The sequence below is a fragment of the Rousettus aegyptiacus genome, unplaced genomic scaffold (genome assembly GCF_014176215.1).
Source record: "Rousettus aegyptiacus isolate mRouAeg1 unplaced genomic scaffold, mRouAeg1.p scaffold_m13_p_1, whole genome shotgun sequence".
In the NCBI taxonomy this organism is placed as follows: domain Eukaryota; kingdom Metazoa; phylum Chordata; class Mammalia; order Chiroptera; family Pteropodidae; genus Rousettus; species Rousettus aegyptiacus.
In genome coordinates, this window is record NW_023416284.1 from 98,106,400 (window position 1) to 98,123,415 (window position 17,016).

At 45.8% G+C, this 17,016-nt stretch overlaps 2 protein-coding genes across 2 annotated transcripts; both read right to left on the reverse strand.

Moving 5' to 3' along the window:
• Positions 1-5,301: 5,301 nt before the first annotated feature.
• On the reverse strand, positions 5,302-10,256 carry TREML1 (triggering receptor expressed on myeloid cells like 1). The gene is made up of 6 exons (XM_016122952.2): positions 9,990-10,256; positions 9,459-9,791; positions 7,263-7,383; positions 6,774-6,859; positions 6,216-6,268; positions 5,302-5,867 (listed from the first exon to the last, which is right to left on the reverse strand). The coding sequence occupies exons 1-6, from the start codon at positions 10,030-10,032 to the stop codon at positions 5,553-5,555; spliced, it is 951 nt and encodes a 316-aa protein (XP_015978438.1). The 5' UTR covers positions 10,033-10,256; the 3' UTR covers positions 5,302-5,552.
• A 2,172-nt stretch (positions 10,257-12,428) lies between these two features.
• Positions 12,429-16,414, reverse strand: TREM2 (triggering receptor expressed on myeloid cells 2). Its single transcript, XM_016122956.2, has 5 exons — positions 16,265-16,414; positions 14,801-15,151; positions 13,790-13,880; positions 12,861-13,054; positions 12,429-12,765 (listed from the first exon to the last, which is right to left on the reverse strand). The coding sequence occupies exons 1-5, from the start codon at positions 16,302-16,304 to the stop codon at positions 12,749-12,751; spliced, it is 693 nt and encodes a 230-aa protein (XP_015978442.1). The 5' UTR covers positions 16,305-16,414; the 3' UTR covers positions 12,429-12,748.
• Between the last annotated feature and the right edge of the window lie 602 nt (positions 16,415-17,016).

The window sequence follows — 17,016 nt, forward strand, 5'->3', positions numbered from 1 at the left end:
AACTCTGTTTAACTTTTAAGGGACTGTCAAACTATTCTCCAAAGTTACTGTACCATTTTACATTTTTTACATTCCCATCTGCAATGTGTGAGAGTTCCAGACTTAACCAATATTTTCTCTCATTCTATGAGTTGTCTTTTCACCTTCATGACAGTATTGTTTTGCAGCACAGAGTATTTAGTTTTCATGAAGTCCAGTTTATCTCTTTTTTTTCTTGAGTTGGTTACTTGTACTTTAAGTATCATAGCTTGGAAACCATTACCTAATTTGAGGTCATAAAGATTTAGTCCTGTTTTTATCTAAGAGTTTTATAGTTCTAGCTCTTACATTTAGGTCTTTGACACATTTTGCATGTAGTGTGAGATAAGTTTCCAAATTCATTCTTTTGCATGTGGATATCCACTTGTCTCAGTACAATTTGTTAGACTATATCCATTTAAATAACTTGACACTCTTGTTGATATATGGTTTTATTAAATGTATGGGTTTCTTTCTGAACTCTCAATTTTATTCCATTGGTCTTTATGTCTATCCTTATTCCAGCACACACAGTCTTGATTATTGTAGTTTTGTAGTAAGTTTTGTAATCAGGAAATGTGAGTCCTCCAACTTTATTATTCTTTTCAAGATTGTTTTGGCTATTCTGGATCACTTACATTTCTAAATAAATTTTAGGGTCAATTTCCACAAAAAGGACAGCTGTAATTTTGATAGAGATTGTGTTGAATCTGTAAATCAATGTAGGGAGAATTGCTATCTTAATGATATTAAGTTTTCTGATCCATGAAAGTAGCATATACCTTTTCCATATATTTATGTCTTTAATTTTTTTAATGATGTTTTATAGTTTTCAATGTACAAGTCTTATACTTCTTTTGTTAAATTTATACCTCAATATTTTATTCTTATTGATACTACTGTAAATGGAACTGTTTTCTTACTTTCATTTTTGAATTATTCATTGCTAGTGTATAGAAATAAAATAGATTTTTGTATATTGACTTTGTACCCTAAAACTTTTCTGAACTCATTTATTAGCCCAAAGTTTTTTTGTGGATTTCTTAAGATTTTTTATATACAAGACTATGTCATCTGCAAACAAATAATTTTACTTCTTCCTTTCTAATCTGAATGACTTTTATTTCTTTACTTTGCCTGATTGCACTTGCTGGAACATCTCATTCAATGATAGATAAAAGTGGCAAGAGTGAACATTCTTGTCTCGTGTTCAGTCTTAGAGGGAGAGCTTTCAGATTTTTACTTTTACATATGATGTTAGCTGTGAGGGTTTTTTGTGAATGTCCTTTATCAGGTTAAGGAAATTTCCTGAAATTCCTAGTTTATTGAATGTTTTTATCATGACAGGGCATTGGATTCTGTCAAATGCTTTTTCTGTCATCTATTGAAAGGATCATGTTCATTTTCATATGTAGAACCAAACTTGCCTTGCATTCCTGGGATAAATCCCACTTTTTCATGGTGATAACCCTTTCCATCTGTTGCTGGGTTTTAATTGCTAGTATTTTGTTGAGGATTTTGGGGCTATATTCATAAGGGATGTTGGTCTGTAATTTTCTCATGATCTCTGTCTGATTTGTGCATCAAGGTAAAACTGGCCTCATAGAATGAGTTGGGAGATATTCCTTCCTACTTTTTGGAAGAGTTTGTAAAGGATTGGTTTAAAAATTCTTTCAGTGTTTGGTAGAATTCTCCAGTGAAATGTTTTATGTAGATCTACTTAGATTTTCTATTTCCTTGAGTCAGTTTCAGTAGTTTGTGTCTTTCTAGGAATTTGTTCATTTCTTCAAGGTTATCTAATTTGTTACACAATTTTTCATAGTATTTCTTATAATCCTTTTTATCTCATAAGGTCAGAAATTCTCCCACCACTTTTATTTCAGATTTAGTAATTTGAGTCTTCTCTTTTTTTTCTTGGACAGTCTAGCTAAGGTTTTTCAATTTCATTAATCTTTTCAAAGAACCAACTCTTGGTTTTATTTTTTCTATTGTTTTTCTGTTCTTTATTATTATTATTTCCTTTCTTCTGCTTACTTTGGGTTTAGATTTCTCTTCTGTTTCTATTTTCTTCAGGTGGAAGGATAGGTTATTGATTTGGGATCTTTCTTCTTAGTATAAGTGTTTATAGCTATAAATTTCCTTTTAAGCACTGACTCTGCTTGATCCCCTAAGTTTAGGTATATCATATTTTTGTATTCATTCATTTCAAAGTATTTCTAATTTCTCTTGTGATTTCTTCTTTGGCCTATTGTTATTTAGGAATATATATTTAGGAATATATTTCCATATATTTGTGAGTTTTCAAAATTTACCTCTGTTATTTCTAATTTCGTTCCATTATGATCAGAAAACATACTTTGTATAATTTCAGTTTTTTAAATTTATTAAAACTTGTTTATGGTCAAACATGTGGTCTGTCCTGGAGGATGTTGTGTATACACTTGAGAAGAAATGAGTATTCTGCTGTTGTTGGGTGAAGTGTTCTACAGATGTCTGTTAGGTCTAGTTTACTTATAACGTTGTTCTTGTCTACTATTTCCTTGTTAATAGTCTACTTACTCGTTCTATCCATTATTGAAAATGGGATATTGAAGTCTACAACTGTTAGTGTTTATCTATTTTTCCATTCCGTTCTGTCAGTTTTTGTTTTATGTATTTTGAAACTTTGCTGTTAGGTATACATATGTTCATAATTGTTATATATTCTCGGTGAACTTTTATCATTATAAACTGTCCTTTTTTAGTCACTAGTAACAATTTTTTTTTCTTTAGGTCTATTTTGTCTGATATTAGTATAGCCACTCCAACTATCTTTAGTTAGTTTGCATGATATATCTTTTACTTTCAACTTCTTGTATTTTTGAATCTAAAGTTTGTCTCCCGTAGGCAGCATATAGTTGGCTTATGTGTTTTTTAATCCATTCTGCCAGTCTCTGTTTTTTAATTGGAATGTTTAATCTATTTTCATATCAATCTTTTCTTAATTTATTTTAGTGTGTGTGTGTGTGTGTGTGTGTGTGTATGAATTCTTTTATGACTTCTAGTTTTGTATAATGCTTTAAAGCATAGGTCTCCACCACCACCACCCCCACCCACCAGGTCACAGATCAATACTGATCCGTAGCCTATTAAGAACCAGGCCACACAGCAAATGGGGGGGGGGGAAGCAAGTGAAGCTTCATCTGTATTCACAGCTGCTCCCCAGAGCTAGCATCACCACCTCAGCTCCACCTCACATCATCAGGCATTAGATTCCTATAAAAGCATTGGTCCCTGATGACAAAAATATTGAAAACCACGGCTTTAAAGAGTTTTTTCCTCTCTAAGATTATTTTGATGGTTTCCCAATGGTCTTTTAAGTACTTTTAAATCAACTGTATCAAAACATAATTTACATTCAAGGAAACGTACCTATTTTAATGATGGGTTTGACAAATCTATACATACATGTAACCACTACCACAATCAAGATAGAAAACATTGCGATCACCCCCCCAAAATTCTTTCCAGCTCCCTCACAGTTGTTCTTACTCCACCACCTCCACCAGCACAAAATATTCTCATTAGTTTTCACTGTCATTATATCTGTGATTAAGTCCCCCTTGTCATTTTTTATTTCATCCTTCTTTTGAGTAAGTCAGTTAACACTTTATCTCTTTTTTATTTAATTTAATTTTATTTATGTATTAGTTACATCATTTTTCTTCTTTAAAATTAACTATGCATTTAAATAAGATGCTTAATTCTTGTTAAGAGTGTGAATTTTCCTCTGAGAACTACTTTAGCTGAATTCCAAAGGTTCTGATATGAAGTAATTGTCTCACAATGTTGCCTGAATTTTCTTTGCTTTATTTTCATGTGTTTCTTATGATAAAATTTATGTCAGTATTTTCATCTTAAATGTCACTCATATAACTATGACTTTGGATGGTATCCATAGACTTTCATGACCAACGATGGAATTAATGTATTTCCCTTCCCTCCTTCCTTCTTCTCCACCAACAAGTTGATTATCTTCCTTAGCATTTTCTTTTGTACTACTAGATGATATACTTTTGCTTCTGTCAGGCTCTAAATGTTCAAAATACATTTAGACCAGGGTAAGTTTTTCCCAGGATAGTTCTTTTTAGACTTTATTCTGCCCTTTGCCATCCTTCTATCCAACTCTACACTCCCTCACCTCCCCACTAGTCAAGTCCTCAGTCATCTTAGCCAGAGAAAACCAGGGCTTCATCAATTGGTGAGCAACTTGCTGCTTCCACAAGGGACAGAAGTAAATTTAGGTTCTGTCACAGGCTGAGACTATCGGGGTGACTCAGAACATCCTGCCAGAGCTCCCTAAAAATAGCATCACTAGGCTTACACAGCTGGAGTTCTGCGCACAGCCCCCACCCAGTCCCTTCTCCTAAGGTGCCTAGACTAAGCTTTAGAGCCTCTCCAGATGGTGAAGAACCTCTTTATGCCTAGCTCTCCATGATTATAAGATAACTGCATTCCCGAGCACCTCATCCTTCCCACTTAAGTTTCTCACCTCAATATGGCCAAATATTTTCAAACTGAACAGTTTTCAGAAGAAATCCCAGCAAAGATAAAGGCCCTCCCATACCCTGCCTGGACTAGTTTTCATTTACATTTATTCATGACCACGGCCTTGCTATCCATTCCCCTTCCCCCAATTCCATGCCTTTTCTCCACTGGGCTCTTCCCAAGCTCTAGACTTCCAACCAAAAGGAGTGGTGTTGCCAGATGACCACCAAGTTGAGAGAGAGCCAACTCTGGTAATACTGATGTCTGCAAAAGTCTTTTCTCTCCTGGCACTTGAAAACCCTTTGTACTGCCAAGGAATAGTCTTGGTGCATAATTCAGTTTCTGTCCTTACTCTTGTTTCTTTTCAGCTCCATTTCTCAAACCCCATCTATTCTGAGTCTCCTTTAATCATTATCCCCTTCCTCCCATCATATGTTGTCACGTCAGAAGATGTCACTTGTTTACAAGCTGTAGGACAGAAAGCAGAAGAGATTTCTAGACTTGAGGAAATGAATCTATACTTTCAGGTATCACGAGAAATGCAGGAAATACTTTTGAAGAAGCTTTCTTGGTTCCCCTCGAATCAAACTTAATTGCAGTATTCAGACCAAGGAATGAAACCACTTCTCCATTGGCAGGACAGGAAGGGGAGATAATACAGCATAAACTCTAGATAAGAGCCTTTTCAGTTCATAGGTCTTATGTATAGTCAAACTCAGGCCTTTCTCTTCTTCTCAACCATCAAGAACGCATATATCATCATTCAGAATTTATTTAGCCCAGTGGTGTAATGATAGAGGAACCAGCATGGAGGAGGGTGCTTCCCCAAGACACCTCAGTCACACCCAATCATCACTTTCCAGTTCAGAAAAGTCAAGACATTAGATTAAATCCTAAAATCCCTAGTTGCTCTGATATGCTAAGGATCTAGGGCATTGGCTTTCCAGATGGATGTACAGTAAGAACTTTGGGAGTGGCCTCTATGAGCACACAGTGTGGTGAGCAGCTTAACTAGGTGGAGTCTTGCTATCAGGAGGATTCTGGGCTGGCTCCCAGGAGGCCCCTCCACCCTTGTCACCTCCAGGGAAGATCACCGTGGCATATGTCACAGGGTTAGAAGAGATCAGGACCTTAGGAGGCAGAGGGGTCGATGAGGATGGGACTGTGGGTGGAGTTTTCCCTGATGGGGGCTCAAGAGATAGGCTGGTGTAGGTGGTATTGTCAAAGGAAGGTGGCGAGTCGAGCCTAACATATGGTACATCTGACAGCCCATCTACAGCCAGTCCAGAGTCACTGATGTGGTGGACCACTGAGGAGGGCACCTGTAACAAAAACCAGCAAATCAAGCAGAGAGAACACCTTCCTTGGCCCCAGCTCCCTTCGTTGGGAAGCTCAGGACCACGCTGGCTCTGCCTCTCGAATCCAGAGTATGTCACTGGGCAAGAGGACTTCTTGAAGATTTTCAAGCCCCGAGTTTTTCCCCAAATCTGGGAAGGTGGGATACCAAGGTGGGAAGGTGGGAGACCATTGGTGCCCACTTTATAGGACTTCGGAAGATGGTTTGGACCCCAACTGGGTCCCAGTTCTTTCTCTACCCCATCAACCTGGGACCGTTCAGTGAGAATGGTAGATGGAGGGAATTTGGCTGGGAGCCTGCAGAGGCCTCTTACCGTGCCTGAAATTCCATCGCTTTGGGATCGGCCACAGATAGCAAGCCTGTTCCCTGGGAAGACAGAGGACAGCAGCACAGTCTGTCTGCTTCCTGTGCTGGCCCAAAGCCCACCTCCTCACTCCCTTCAGAAACCTCTTTCTGAATCCAGGCTCACCTTCCCCATTCCCACCACTAAACCTTTCCCACATCTCTCTTCCCAGCCCAACCTGCCCCGACTCTCCCCACACACTTACTACTTCCACAGCTCCATTCCAAATATGGCTTGACACTCACCCTAGCTCCCAGAGCACTTTCCCCACTTCCTCCAGCCCCCTATCTCCATCCCCATGACCCCACCCTTTCCAGCTCCTGTGTTTCCCCAGGCCTGCTCCCACTGAATCTCCTTCCTCCCTTCCTCCCCTCAGCCATGGTAATTCTAGGGTCTCAGGGCCCTGGCCAAATTCCAGACAAGCCCCTCTGTAGGGGTGCAGACCTAGACTCTTAGACTTGGCTGCAAGACTGGCTGATATAGGATCCATGGAGCCACGCTGGGATAGGGGGATGGACAGCCACCTACCTTTCCTTTTGGCCAGCACAGCAAACAGCACCACCACTGCCACCAGCAGGCTCGGCAGGAGCACAGCGCCCAAGATTAAGGGGATGCTGAGGGACAGAAAGGAACAGTTGAGCTTAGTCCTGAACCCAGCTGCTTGCCAGGAATCTTGGAGCAGTGGCACAAGGATGCAGTTCTTGGTGAGCCACAGTTGAGAGGAGATTTTTAGAATGGAATGAGAAAGGCAGGCTCGGGAAGAAAAAAAAAAAAGAAACACATTATCAAGATATCCTGGATGAAGGCCCACCAGGATGAAAGGACTATTGCTGAACTGGGATAGAGAAGTCTGTCTGTCTGTCTGCCTGCCTGTCTGTCTACCTGCCTGATCAGAAGTTCCCCAAGGGAGGAAGGAATCATAAGTCTCCCCTTTAATTTTTTTTCCAGGGCTCTAAACAAGCCATATCTTCACCACCACCCTTTTCCTAGCCACCCAGACACAGTTTTTCTCAGTACCTTTTCTTATCCTGGGTGGGTTCTAGAGGGCTGACACTGCCTACGGGGTCTGACGAAGGGTCTTCAGCCAGACCGCCAATCCCATAGCTCTCTTCCTCTTCTTCCTTTTTCTGGCCAGGAGCTGAGTCAGAAGGAAATGTTTAATGAGCATGTACCCATTGTGGGCAGGCTTCAAGGGTCTGTTGAGGTTTGATAGATGATGGAGTAGAGCTGAAGAAGAAGAGGTTTCTAGTAAAAAAACAGAGAGGGAGGGCTTGGTGTATTCCTTGGGGGTCTCCAATTCTGGGGGCCAGGGAATGGAACGCTGCATGTTGCCTGATTATGAATATATCCACTTTCCCCTCTACCACAAGCTCCCACTCCCTTCTCCCTGCATTTCTCCTCCACCAGCCACTCCCCCGCACCCCTGTGGTTTTATCAGGTGCCTCAGACTTTGGAAAAATACCTCCTGGGTCATCTGTGCCCACATCGCTACTCACTCTATCATGGAATAGGTTCTTCGCTCTCATCCTCATTGGTGACCTTGCTCCTGGCTCTCATCATTTGGTCTCTAAAGGGGCCTCAGCACAGCCTGCTAGGCCTCTCCACATACCTGCCACCATTGGATCCACTGCAGGCTGGCTGAGCCCCAACCTGAACTCTGCCCTAAGGATCGAAGGGACTCCAGGGTCAGCCCTAATGTGATACATGCCAACTGAGCCTTGCTAAGAGCTTTGTTCAGACTCTGAAACTCTGTTTTTTGACAAGTCTCCTGTCATCCCTACAATGTGTTCGACTTATGGCTGTGAGACTCAAAGTTGGCTTCCCTAGGCCTGAGGATCACTCTCGGAAAACTGGGGTGGGGCCCTTAACCTGTTTCTAAGAGATTCACCATTCTTACTCCCCACCCCATGCCAAACCAGGAATAAAAGATGCTGTGGCCCCAATCTTGCTGTGTATGTTCTGCCTTCCTGGTGCCTTTTAAGCCACCATGGACGAACCTCTGAAGCTAAAAGCTTGCCTGAGCTACAACCCACATCCTCCCCGGACACCATGCTTTGCCTGCCCGCCTGAACATCCATGCTCTACAGCTGTTGGAGTCCTCCACACCTGCACCACTGCAGGTACCTGCCTCCCTGCCCCTCTTCCAGTGTAGCTGGTCATGTCACCATATGCTATTGAAGGAATTATAACCTCGAGTTCTTAGACCTTAGGGAAGTGTCAGGGAAGAAGGAGGACAAAGATGACTAGGATTAACAGGAGTATATTTATAATATAAAATAGTAATCATGAACTTGAGATGAGAGGGAATCCCATGACAAGTTAGTTCATCCTCTTAGTTAACAGAAGAAGGAAAAATCAAGAGAAGGAAAAATGCCTTTCTTAATTTCACTATCTGGGGGTTGGGCACAAATTACTTGGGAAAAGGAAGACCTAAAAATGAAAAAATGTCAGCGTCCGTAAGAGAACTGCTTCAGCAGATAGCTTATTTTCTTTCTAGAACATTTTTTTACAACATCCTATTTTTCTGGGGAAAAAAAGATTTAATACCTTTTAGTTAATGTTTAGACATTAGAAAGTTGTAGGCTATGTGAATGAAATCTGTAAAAATAAAATGCTTTCTATACAGAAATTAGGTTTGAAAAGATTAGCCTAATATTGTTGACACTTCTCCCATTTTTAAAACTGAATGAGCTGAAGTAATTCAGGCATTGCTTGCGCCCTGCCTGTATGTGAGACATATACTAGATGCTCAGTGAAGACTTATAAAATGAAATAAGATATGAATTTAGTAATTTTTAGGCCATCAATCTATTATTACAGGGGAAAAAAAACTAGAAGGCATAACAAAATAATTCAAGTTGATATGCCCAAATTAAAATTTTGTTTAAAATATTTCTAAGGAAAAAAAATAGCTTCAAGTATATTGGAAATGTTGGTTGAGGAGACCAAGGCCGTGAGTGGGAGAGGAGTCTAGGCCTTCCTATGGGGAGACCCACTTGTACAGGAGGGGGAAGGGGGCCTCTTGGCTGTTTTATCTCAGACTTCTCACCCAGTTTGGTTTCCGTTCTCTGTAGAGCCATCAAAAGGCTATCGCCTCCCAAATCCTCTCCTCCAGACGTCCCACCCCCCCCCCGCCCACCAAAGACCCAAGAGAAGCATGTGGGGGTGGGGAGGGCAGGTCAGAGGAACTGTGGCTGGGCTAGGATAGCTCACCTGCAGGCAGGATGTCTAGAGTAACTCTGTGCACCGTCTGTGGCCCGGTGGTTCCCTCTACCACACAGCCATACTCCCCAGCATCCTCCTCCCGCAGGTCGATCATCTCCACCTGGAGCAGACCGCTCCCCAGGTCAGTGAGAAACAGGCGGCCGTGTCTTGGGGCTCTGCGATCCACAGCTGAGGACGCCAAGGGCTGGCACCCCTCTGGCGAAAACCGGCACCACATCTTCCGAGCCTTGACATCCTGGAGTCGGTAAAGACACTGCACCACAATGGAGTCCCCCACTGGTGCCTGCACCACCTCAGGGATGCTGCCAGCTGAGCCCTGGCCTAGGGAGGGAAAGGATGTGGGAATGTTAGACAGAAGTTGGGGGCATCTCCCAGCCCACCCACTGGCACAGGGGCACAGGCATCTAGAGCTCTGTCTTCTGGGCCCTACACATGTTCTTGTTGCCACAACAGTGTAATTATTTCTAAGCATGGAACAGAATATATGGGGCCCAGAGTTCAGCTCTATCTGAACCTTACCTGCTAGTCCCAGGAGCAGCAGCAGGAACAGGTTGGGTCCCATGGCTGAACAGGAAGATGTCAGCTCTGGGGCTTGCCTGGGCACTGACACAGCATTCCCTTGGGGGCAGGAAACATCTGCCTCAGTCACGTGGGGCTCTCAGTGACTATGGGGTGGGAGGCAGACACTGGTGGGCCCCTCCGTGGGAGGGGATAAGGAGCTCTCCCAAACTCTGGTTAGCTCAGGGCTAACCTAAGCTTTCAGGAGACAGTTCTTCTCCTGTGGTACAACTTCACAATAGGAATTCCCACCCTAATTGTGGGCCTGGCCTATATTTATTCCACTGGATGCTCTCTGGATCCTTTCAATGCGGACCCATGTTCTTAAGATCTGGGAATCACATTATTCCTTTGATAATTCCCCATTTTCTCTGTCCCCTCCTTTGTTTTACTGAAACTCCTTAATTAGTTGGATTTTGGATCTCATGTATTCATCTCACTTTCAACTTTTTTCTCTTATTTTCTGCCTTTTTGTCCACTTGTTATGATTTCTAGAAGACATTCTCATCTTTTTCCTTCCATCCCTTCTATTGTCTTTTATATCTTTGTTCCTAGGTGTTTTTAATTTACAGGATTTCTTATTCTCCAAACATTTCTTATTTATAGCATATTATTTTTGTTTCAGGCATACACTACCCTCTCTGTTGAGAGATAATTCTTCAGGAAGATTGTCACATTTTTGTTTGATCTGAGCCTTCTGAGCAAAAGACACTGACCGAAGTCTGTTCCTAGAGTGACCGAATAGCAAACATGGCTGAGGAGCTAGAGACAGTCTAGAGACGAATCTCTAGGGCATCCTTCCCTGGATGAGGGTGGTTATTTTGTTTGGGTTTTTAACAGAAGAAGATGCTGGGGCTCCAAGGAGTTAAGGGAACTTGCTTAAAGTTTCTTAGTAGGAGGTAAAGCTGAAGTTTGAAACCAAAGTATCTGAGAGATACTTTGAGTCCCCAGAGAGTCCAGTGGCAATTTGAATCCCCAGGCAGATGTCTCCAACATGGCAGAGCAGGATAGAGAAAAAGTCACGCTCTCAAGAAAAGAAAGCTCCGGCTGTGCCGCAGTGCCAGGCAGGCCTCCCCAGCCTGGGAGGGAGCCTCCCCATCATCTCATCAGCACTGGTGCCCCAGAGGGGGCGGCAGGAGTGGGCCCAGGTTGGGCTCTGCTCAGTCTTGACCAATGCTTGGGACGAGAGAGGAGGAAGTTTCAAGAGCTGCTGAATCAGAGGGCCAGAAAAACACAATGGGACCAGCGGAGCAGCCTTGGGGGGCATGGGCAAGGCAGGGCTGGGGCAGGTATTCAAACCCCCAGGTGCCCATGCCCATGCCCAGGTTAGGGTCAAAGCAGCCACATGTGGCCACTGGCAGAGTGACTCCTGCCCAAGGACATAGCCAACTCGTTTCTTCCTCTTCCCAACAGCCCACCCAGGGAAAGTCTGTGTCGTTCCCCCTCACTCTTGGACTGGGTGGTATGTGTACTGAAGAGAGAGATGAAATTCCCTGAGCTGCCCTGGCTGTTTCCTCACAGTGAATACTCTTCCCCATGAGATCCTCATGGTTCACTTCTTTGCACCGCCCCCCGCCCCCCCGCAAGTGTTTCTCAAGTGCTACCTCCTGACTACCCTTTAGAATTGCACCATCCCCATCCCTCTGCACTGCCAATACTCCTGACCATCTGACTAACTTTTTAATTGCCTGTCTCCTCTCTCCTCCAACTAGAATGTGGCTCAGCATGGGCCAAAACCTTTGCCTGTTTTGTTCACTATTGTGTCTCCAATGCTTAGAATAGTACTGGCACAGAAAATATCCGTTGAATCAATAAATGAAGAAGTGAGTAGGATTGAGCTAGAGGGAGTTAGAAGGGCATCTTGAACACCAAGTGAAATTTGGATTTCCAGGCTGTACTGGGGACTTTGGGTAAGTCCTTTCTCTTGTGAGCCTCACTCTCCCTTCTGCACAACGAGGGGCTTGGATCTGTACTTCCCAGCTCTGGCGTGCTGCCCTCTATAACTCAAGTTCTTGTTGTTTCTCTGGAAGAGAAGTAACGTGACAGAAGCAAATATCTAAAGAGATGAATGGATGAGTCAGCTGGGACCTGGATGGACTTGGGACGAGGGGGTGGGGAAAAAAGGAAGTAGAGAGGCCAGCAATAATCCTAGGGAATTTACGGACAGGAGGCAAGAGGGGAGAGGAGAGGAAGACTAGATGCTAGAGAAATTCCAGCTGAGGAGGCAGGACTTAGTAATTAGAGCTAGGAAAGGGAGAGAGAAGAATAAAAATATTGACCAGTTTGGAGCCTATGAGAATGGAGGGACATGGTAGACTAAGACCCTAGACCCTAAGGAGCCAGATCCAAATTCATTCTCCCAGCCATGTAGCAAAAGAGAAGACCTTCATGACACCCAAAATGATCCATTTAAACCCGAAGTCTTGCATTTATTTGTTAGAATGTTGAATGTCCTTCCCACCCCCAGGCATATGCAGGTGTACACAAACGCACATGCACACACACACACACACACACACGCACGCATGCACACACACATGCACACACACATGCACACACACACACCCTTGCTTCCAGGGGCCAGGAGAAGCAGAGTACAGCCAGAGTGGCCTTTTTCCAAAGCAGAACCAGGAGTCTCGGTGGCCGAAGGGTGAGTGTGCAGGCTGGGGTGGTCCTTGCAGACCTCCAAGACCTCTCCTCTCATGTAGAGTCCTCTCCTCTCAGGTGTCTCTGAGCCCTACGACAGACAGAGTATTTACAGGGCCCCTCTCAGCCCCACCCCACCCTCTCTACCCATCCACTCCAAGCCGCTCCTGTGCTCTCTAAGCTTACCTGTCAGAGTTTGGAGCTGGTAACCTGGGTCTTGGTCACAGGCCTCCCCTCTGGCCGGGGTTGTCCCCCATTTCTGCCCATGCCAGGCCATAGCCCAGAGGGCACTGGCTGCTAGAAGCTTGCTGAGAAAGATGCAGGCCAGGAGGAAAAGGATGGAAGTGGGTGGAAAGGAAACCTCCTCTTCTGAGAAGCTCCTTGGAAAAACAAGGAGAGCACATAGGAGGCCTTGAGGTGGCCTACAGTCTGGAATCTTCCCTCAGAGAAGGCATGGAGAGGTACCAGGAGCTTCCAGGGACTCACGATACCCACCACCCAGCACCATCCCTGGGATGGAGCTTTGTGGGGATTGGGGAGCCTATGTCAGAGGAACTGAGTTCTAGCCATGAATCTGCCTGCTGAGTGCATTTAAACACATTACCTTCCCTCGCTGAGTAGTTCCTGCCTTACATGATGATGTGGTGTGGGGTGCATATGTGTGCAGGAGGTGGACACATGTGTGCTCTGTGGTCATACTAACAACATTTAACACCAGTACACACGTATGAACCAATCATAACTGATTCTGGTCCCATCAAAGGGGCAGAGATCTGGGGATCCGAGTTTTGTACTAAAGTATTAAAGCTTTCATTGTTGCTGACTAGAAGGGATGTCCGAGGGCCCCCGGGGAAGGTGCAGGAGACTGAACATCAGGAGTCTTGGAGCCATATCTATTTACAAACTGTTATGAAAATATTTCAATATATTAGCAACTGGTACGGTCATACCAACACACAATGACCAGTTGCAATGGTGTTTAGACAAGGTCATATGCAGGCCTTTCCATGCTCTGACTGGAATTTGTAGTTCTGGGACCCCCAGCCTCCACCCCATGCCTAGGCACCACAAGGTAGAAGTCTGCCAGGGATCTTAGAAAAGACCTATCGCTGTACCTGGAGATGCTGTGCTCCACCTGGGCATCCCCAAAGCTCTGGGACTCCTCGGGGATCCAGAGATCATCAAGGTCCTGGCGATCAAGAGGCTCTGTGAGAGACAGAGCCTGTGAGCTTCTAGCCCCCTACCCCTTAAGGCAGCCTGCTGAGGCGGGGCAAGGCCCTCTGGGCTCCAGCCCTGTGTGGGTCAAGTTGCTAACCTCTCCGAGCCTTAGCTTCCTCACCTGTAAAGTGGGGCAGTTAGGAACACCTCCTTATTAACGGTGTTCAGGATTCAATAGGAGCATCCTGTGTAGCGCCTAACACCTCCTTAGGAGCTCAGTAACTGCAGCTCCCATCTTCCCATCTTACAGGATCTTTGGGAAGATCACATGGAATAACAGGTGTATTCGGAAGTCCTCTGTGAACTGCCAAGCCGTTTATACAAGTTATGGATTACTATTATTATTATTTTATTAAATTATTATTATTTTCCTGCCACCCTCTTGGGAGTCAGCTGAGCCTTAGACCCAGACAGCAATGAAAATTTCTGCCTTCTCACCCCCTACTTAGAAAAGCGGTGGAAGTGGGGTTTTAGGTCTATGGCGGGCAGTCTCCCCTTAAGTTCCCTACCTTAGACAAATACCATACTGAACCCTCATTTCCATCATAACTGGTCACACTGAGGAGAGGAGCCTGGAAAGGGAGGAATCAAAAAAGGGATAGGGAAAGGGAAGCAGGACCACAGACCGCCAGCTCATGAGGTGCCTTGTGCAATTAGAGAATGGTCCCCTTCCTGCAGGTGACACCGCCCTGCCCCAGGGAGCGCAGCCTGGACAGAGGAGTCAGGGCTGGGTTGTGGCAGTGAGCAACCTGCGTAAACATCCACAGTGGCCCTCTGTGTGGGGACAAGATTCACACCGTGGATTTTCCCAGAGTCCCCAAGAGCCCGAAGGGTAGGATGTGCACAGACACCAAAGACGTGAGCCCCAGCCCAAGGGCAGGCCAGGGTGCAGTCAGCCACCCACTCACCTTCCAGCACCTCCACTAGGACTTTCCCGAGGGTGTCGGCCTCGCTGCCACGGAGGCTCTGACACTGGTAGAGGCCGCCATCATGGACCTGAAGATTCCGCAGTGTGATGGTCAGCGTGCCACCCAGGGCATCGTCCGTGATGGCAGTGCTCCCATTCTGCCTCTTCAGGAAGGACAGCAGCCATGATCTGTGGGTGCTGACCACCCGCTGGCACAGGCCCTCTTCGCCCAGCTGGCGGCACCAGGCTTTACGCCTCCCCCAGTGCTTCAAGGAGTCATAGGGGCAGGAGACCCGGAGGGACTGGCCCGCCAGGCCCTGGAACACTGTGGTGTTGCGAGCTCGGGACAGCTCTGGGGAAGAGACATTCATTCACGCCTTCATGCATATATCGAATATTCACCAAACACTTACTCCATACGGGCTTGACTAGGTTAGACAGGGCAATGGAGCTCCTTTCTACCCTTGAGCTTTGCCCAGAGGGTGCCCTCCAGGAAAGCCTCTGCCTGAACAAAAGAGGCAGAAATCCTGCTCTTAAGGAGCTCAAGTTCTTTAGAAGTTGGAAGAAGGTGGCACGGCCCAGGCAGGTGTTTATGGAAAAGTGGGAACCAGGAAACCTGGGGCCTGGGTCTGACTTTATCATCCTTGAACTTTCTGGACATTGTTGAAGGACTGACTCCCTCTGGGCCTGTTTCCAAAAACAGTTGGTTTTGAAGTTCTCTCCAGTTCTATTGCACACATCCTCCCCCTATCACATGGCACCAAGACCTCTCCTCTCGCTTCTCCATCTCAAGAGAGAAGGGCCAGTGGCTCTCTCAGGCCTGGGGCTAGTTCCACAGGGGGCTGGACACCCCTTCCCTGTCCTAGCCATGTTTGCCTTCTCTACCTCTGCCCACGCTGGTACCAGCTTCTTTCTGGCCTTTAGCTTTCAGCTTCCCTATTTCTGTCTCTTTGTTCCCCTTTCAGGAGAGACTTGTCCCAGAGTTATTTTGGGGGAGACATGAGGCTGCTATTTTGGAGGCTCTCCTTGGGGTGGGGAAGATGGGCTTACAGCACCCATCTACTGCAGGGAAGGGGGTACAGGGGAATCACCCAGAACCCTCTGCCTCAACTTCCCCTCTCTTGGTCCTCCTCTCTTCATCTCATCTTCAACCATATGGTGACGAAAACTTGAAAGATAGGGTTGGGGAAATGGTTGACCGCCTTTTGGAACCAAAGTGATCTGATGAACAGTACCCCCTCCACTTGTCACCCTATCCATCCCTCTGCCTCCATGCAGGCCACCCCCTCCCTCCTCTCCCCCACTCCATCCCAGCTAAGAAACTGCAAGAGCAAGGCTCCATTGGGTGATTCCCTCTCACCCAAGTTTGTCTATTGCTCTGAGGGAGAAGGAGTCACCCTCCCCACAATGAGAAAAGACAAGGGGCAGGAAAGAAGGCATCAGTGGTGGAAGGAGGGGATCCTACCTGTGACTGAGAGCAGGATAAGCAGCCGAGGAAGCTCCATGTCACCCTTCCCAGTGGAAGGCAGACGCAGGGTGCCTTGTGCAATATCTCTCGTCTTTCTCTTGAACTACAGAAAGGAGAATGTCAGGCGCTGTCCACAGGAACTGGCTCCTGGGGGTTGAGCAATAATCAGGACGGGGGTCTGGCTTTATGATTCAGAGAGGGGTTGTAGGGCGGGGGAGGAGAGGAGCGGAGAGGAGGAGCCAGCCACTGCTGCCTGGCATCAGGAGGCTGAGGATCTTAGGCCTCCGAGAGGCCAGCCCACTGTCCATGCCAGCCAGGGTGGCCCCACTGGGTTGGGGCTGGTTGGGGTTCAGGGATATAGAGCCTAGCCCAAGGATCACTGTCCTCATAGATATGTTCAGACCCTCCTCCAGCTGCAGTGCCTGCCATTCTCTGGTTCCAGCCTTGCAAGGAATAGAGAACAGCTGCTCCCCTTGGAAGACAGGACTATCACCCAGCACCTTCTAGTCCTTTTCTCTGGGCCAGCATTCCTGTGGTGTGGCAACAGTAAATAACGCAGCTCTGGAGCCAGGCTTCATGGCTTCAAGTCCCTCCTTCTTCACCCGCTGTGTGTGCAGCCACACCTTTATAATTTCTTTGTGTCTCATTCAGTGCCTTTGTCTGGAAAATAGGCATAATAATACTGTATAGGGTTATTGGGAGGATTACATGGATTTCTATAGGCAAAGAGCTTTAGAATAGGGCCTGAC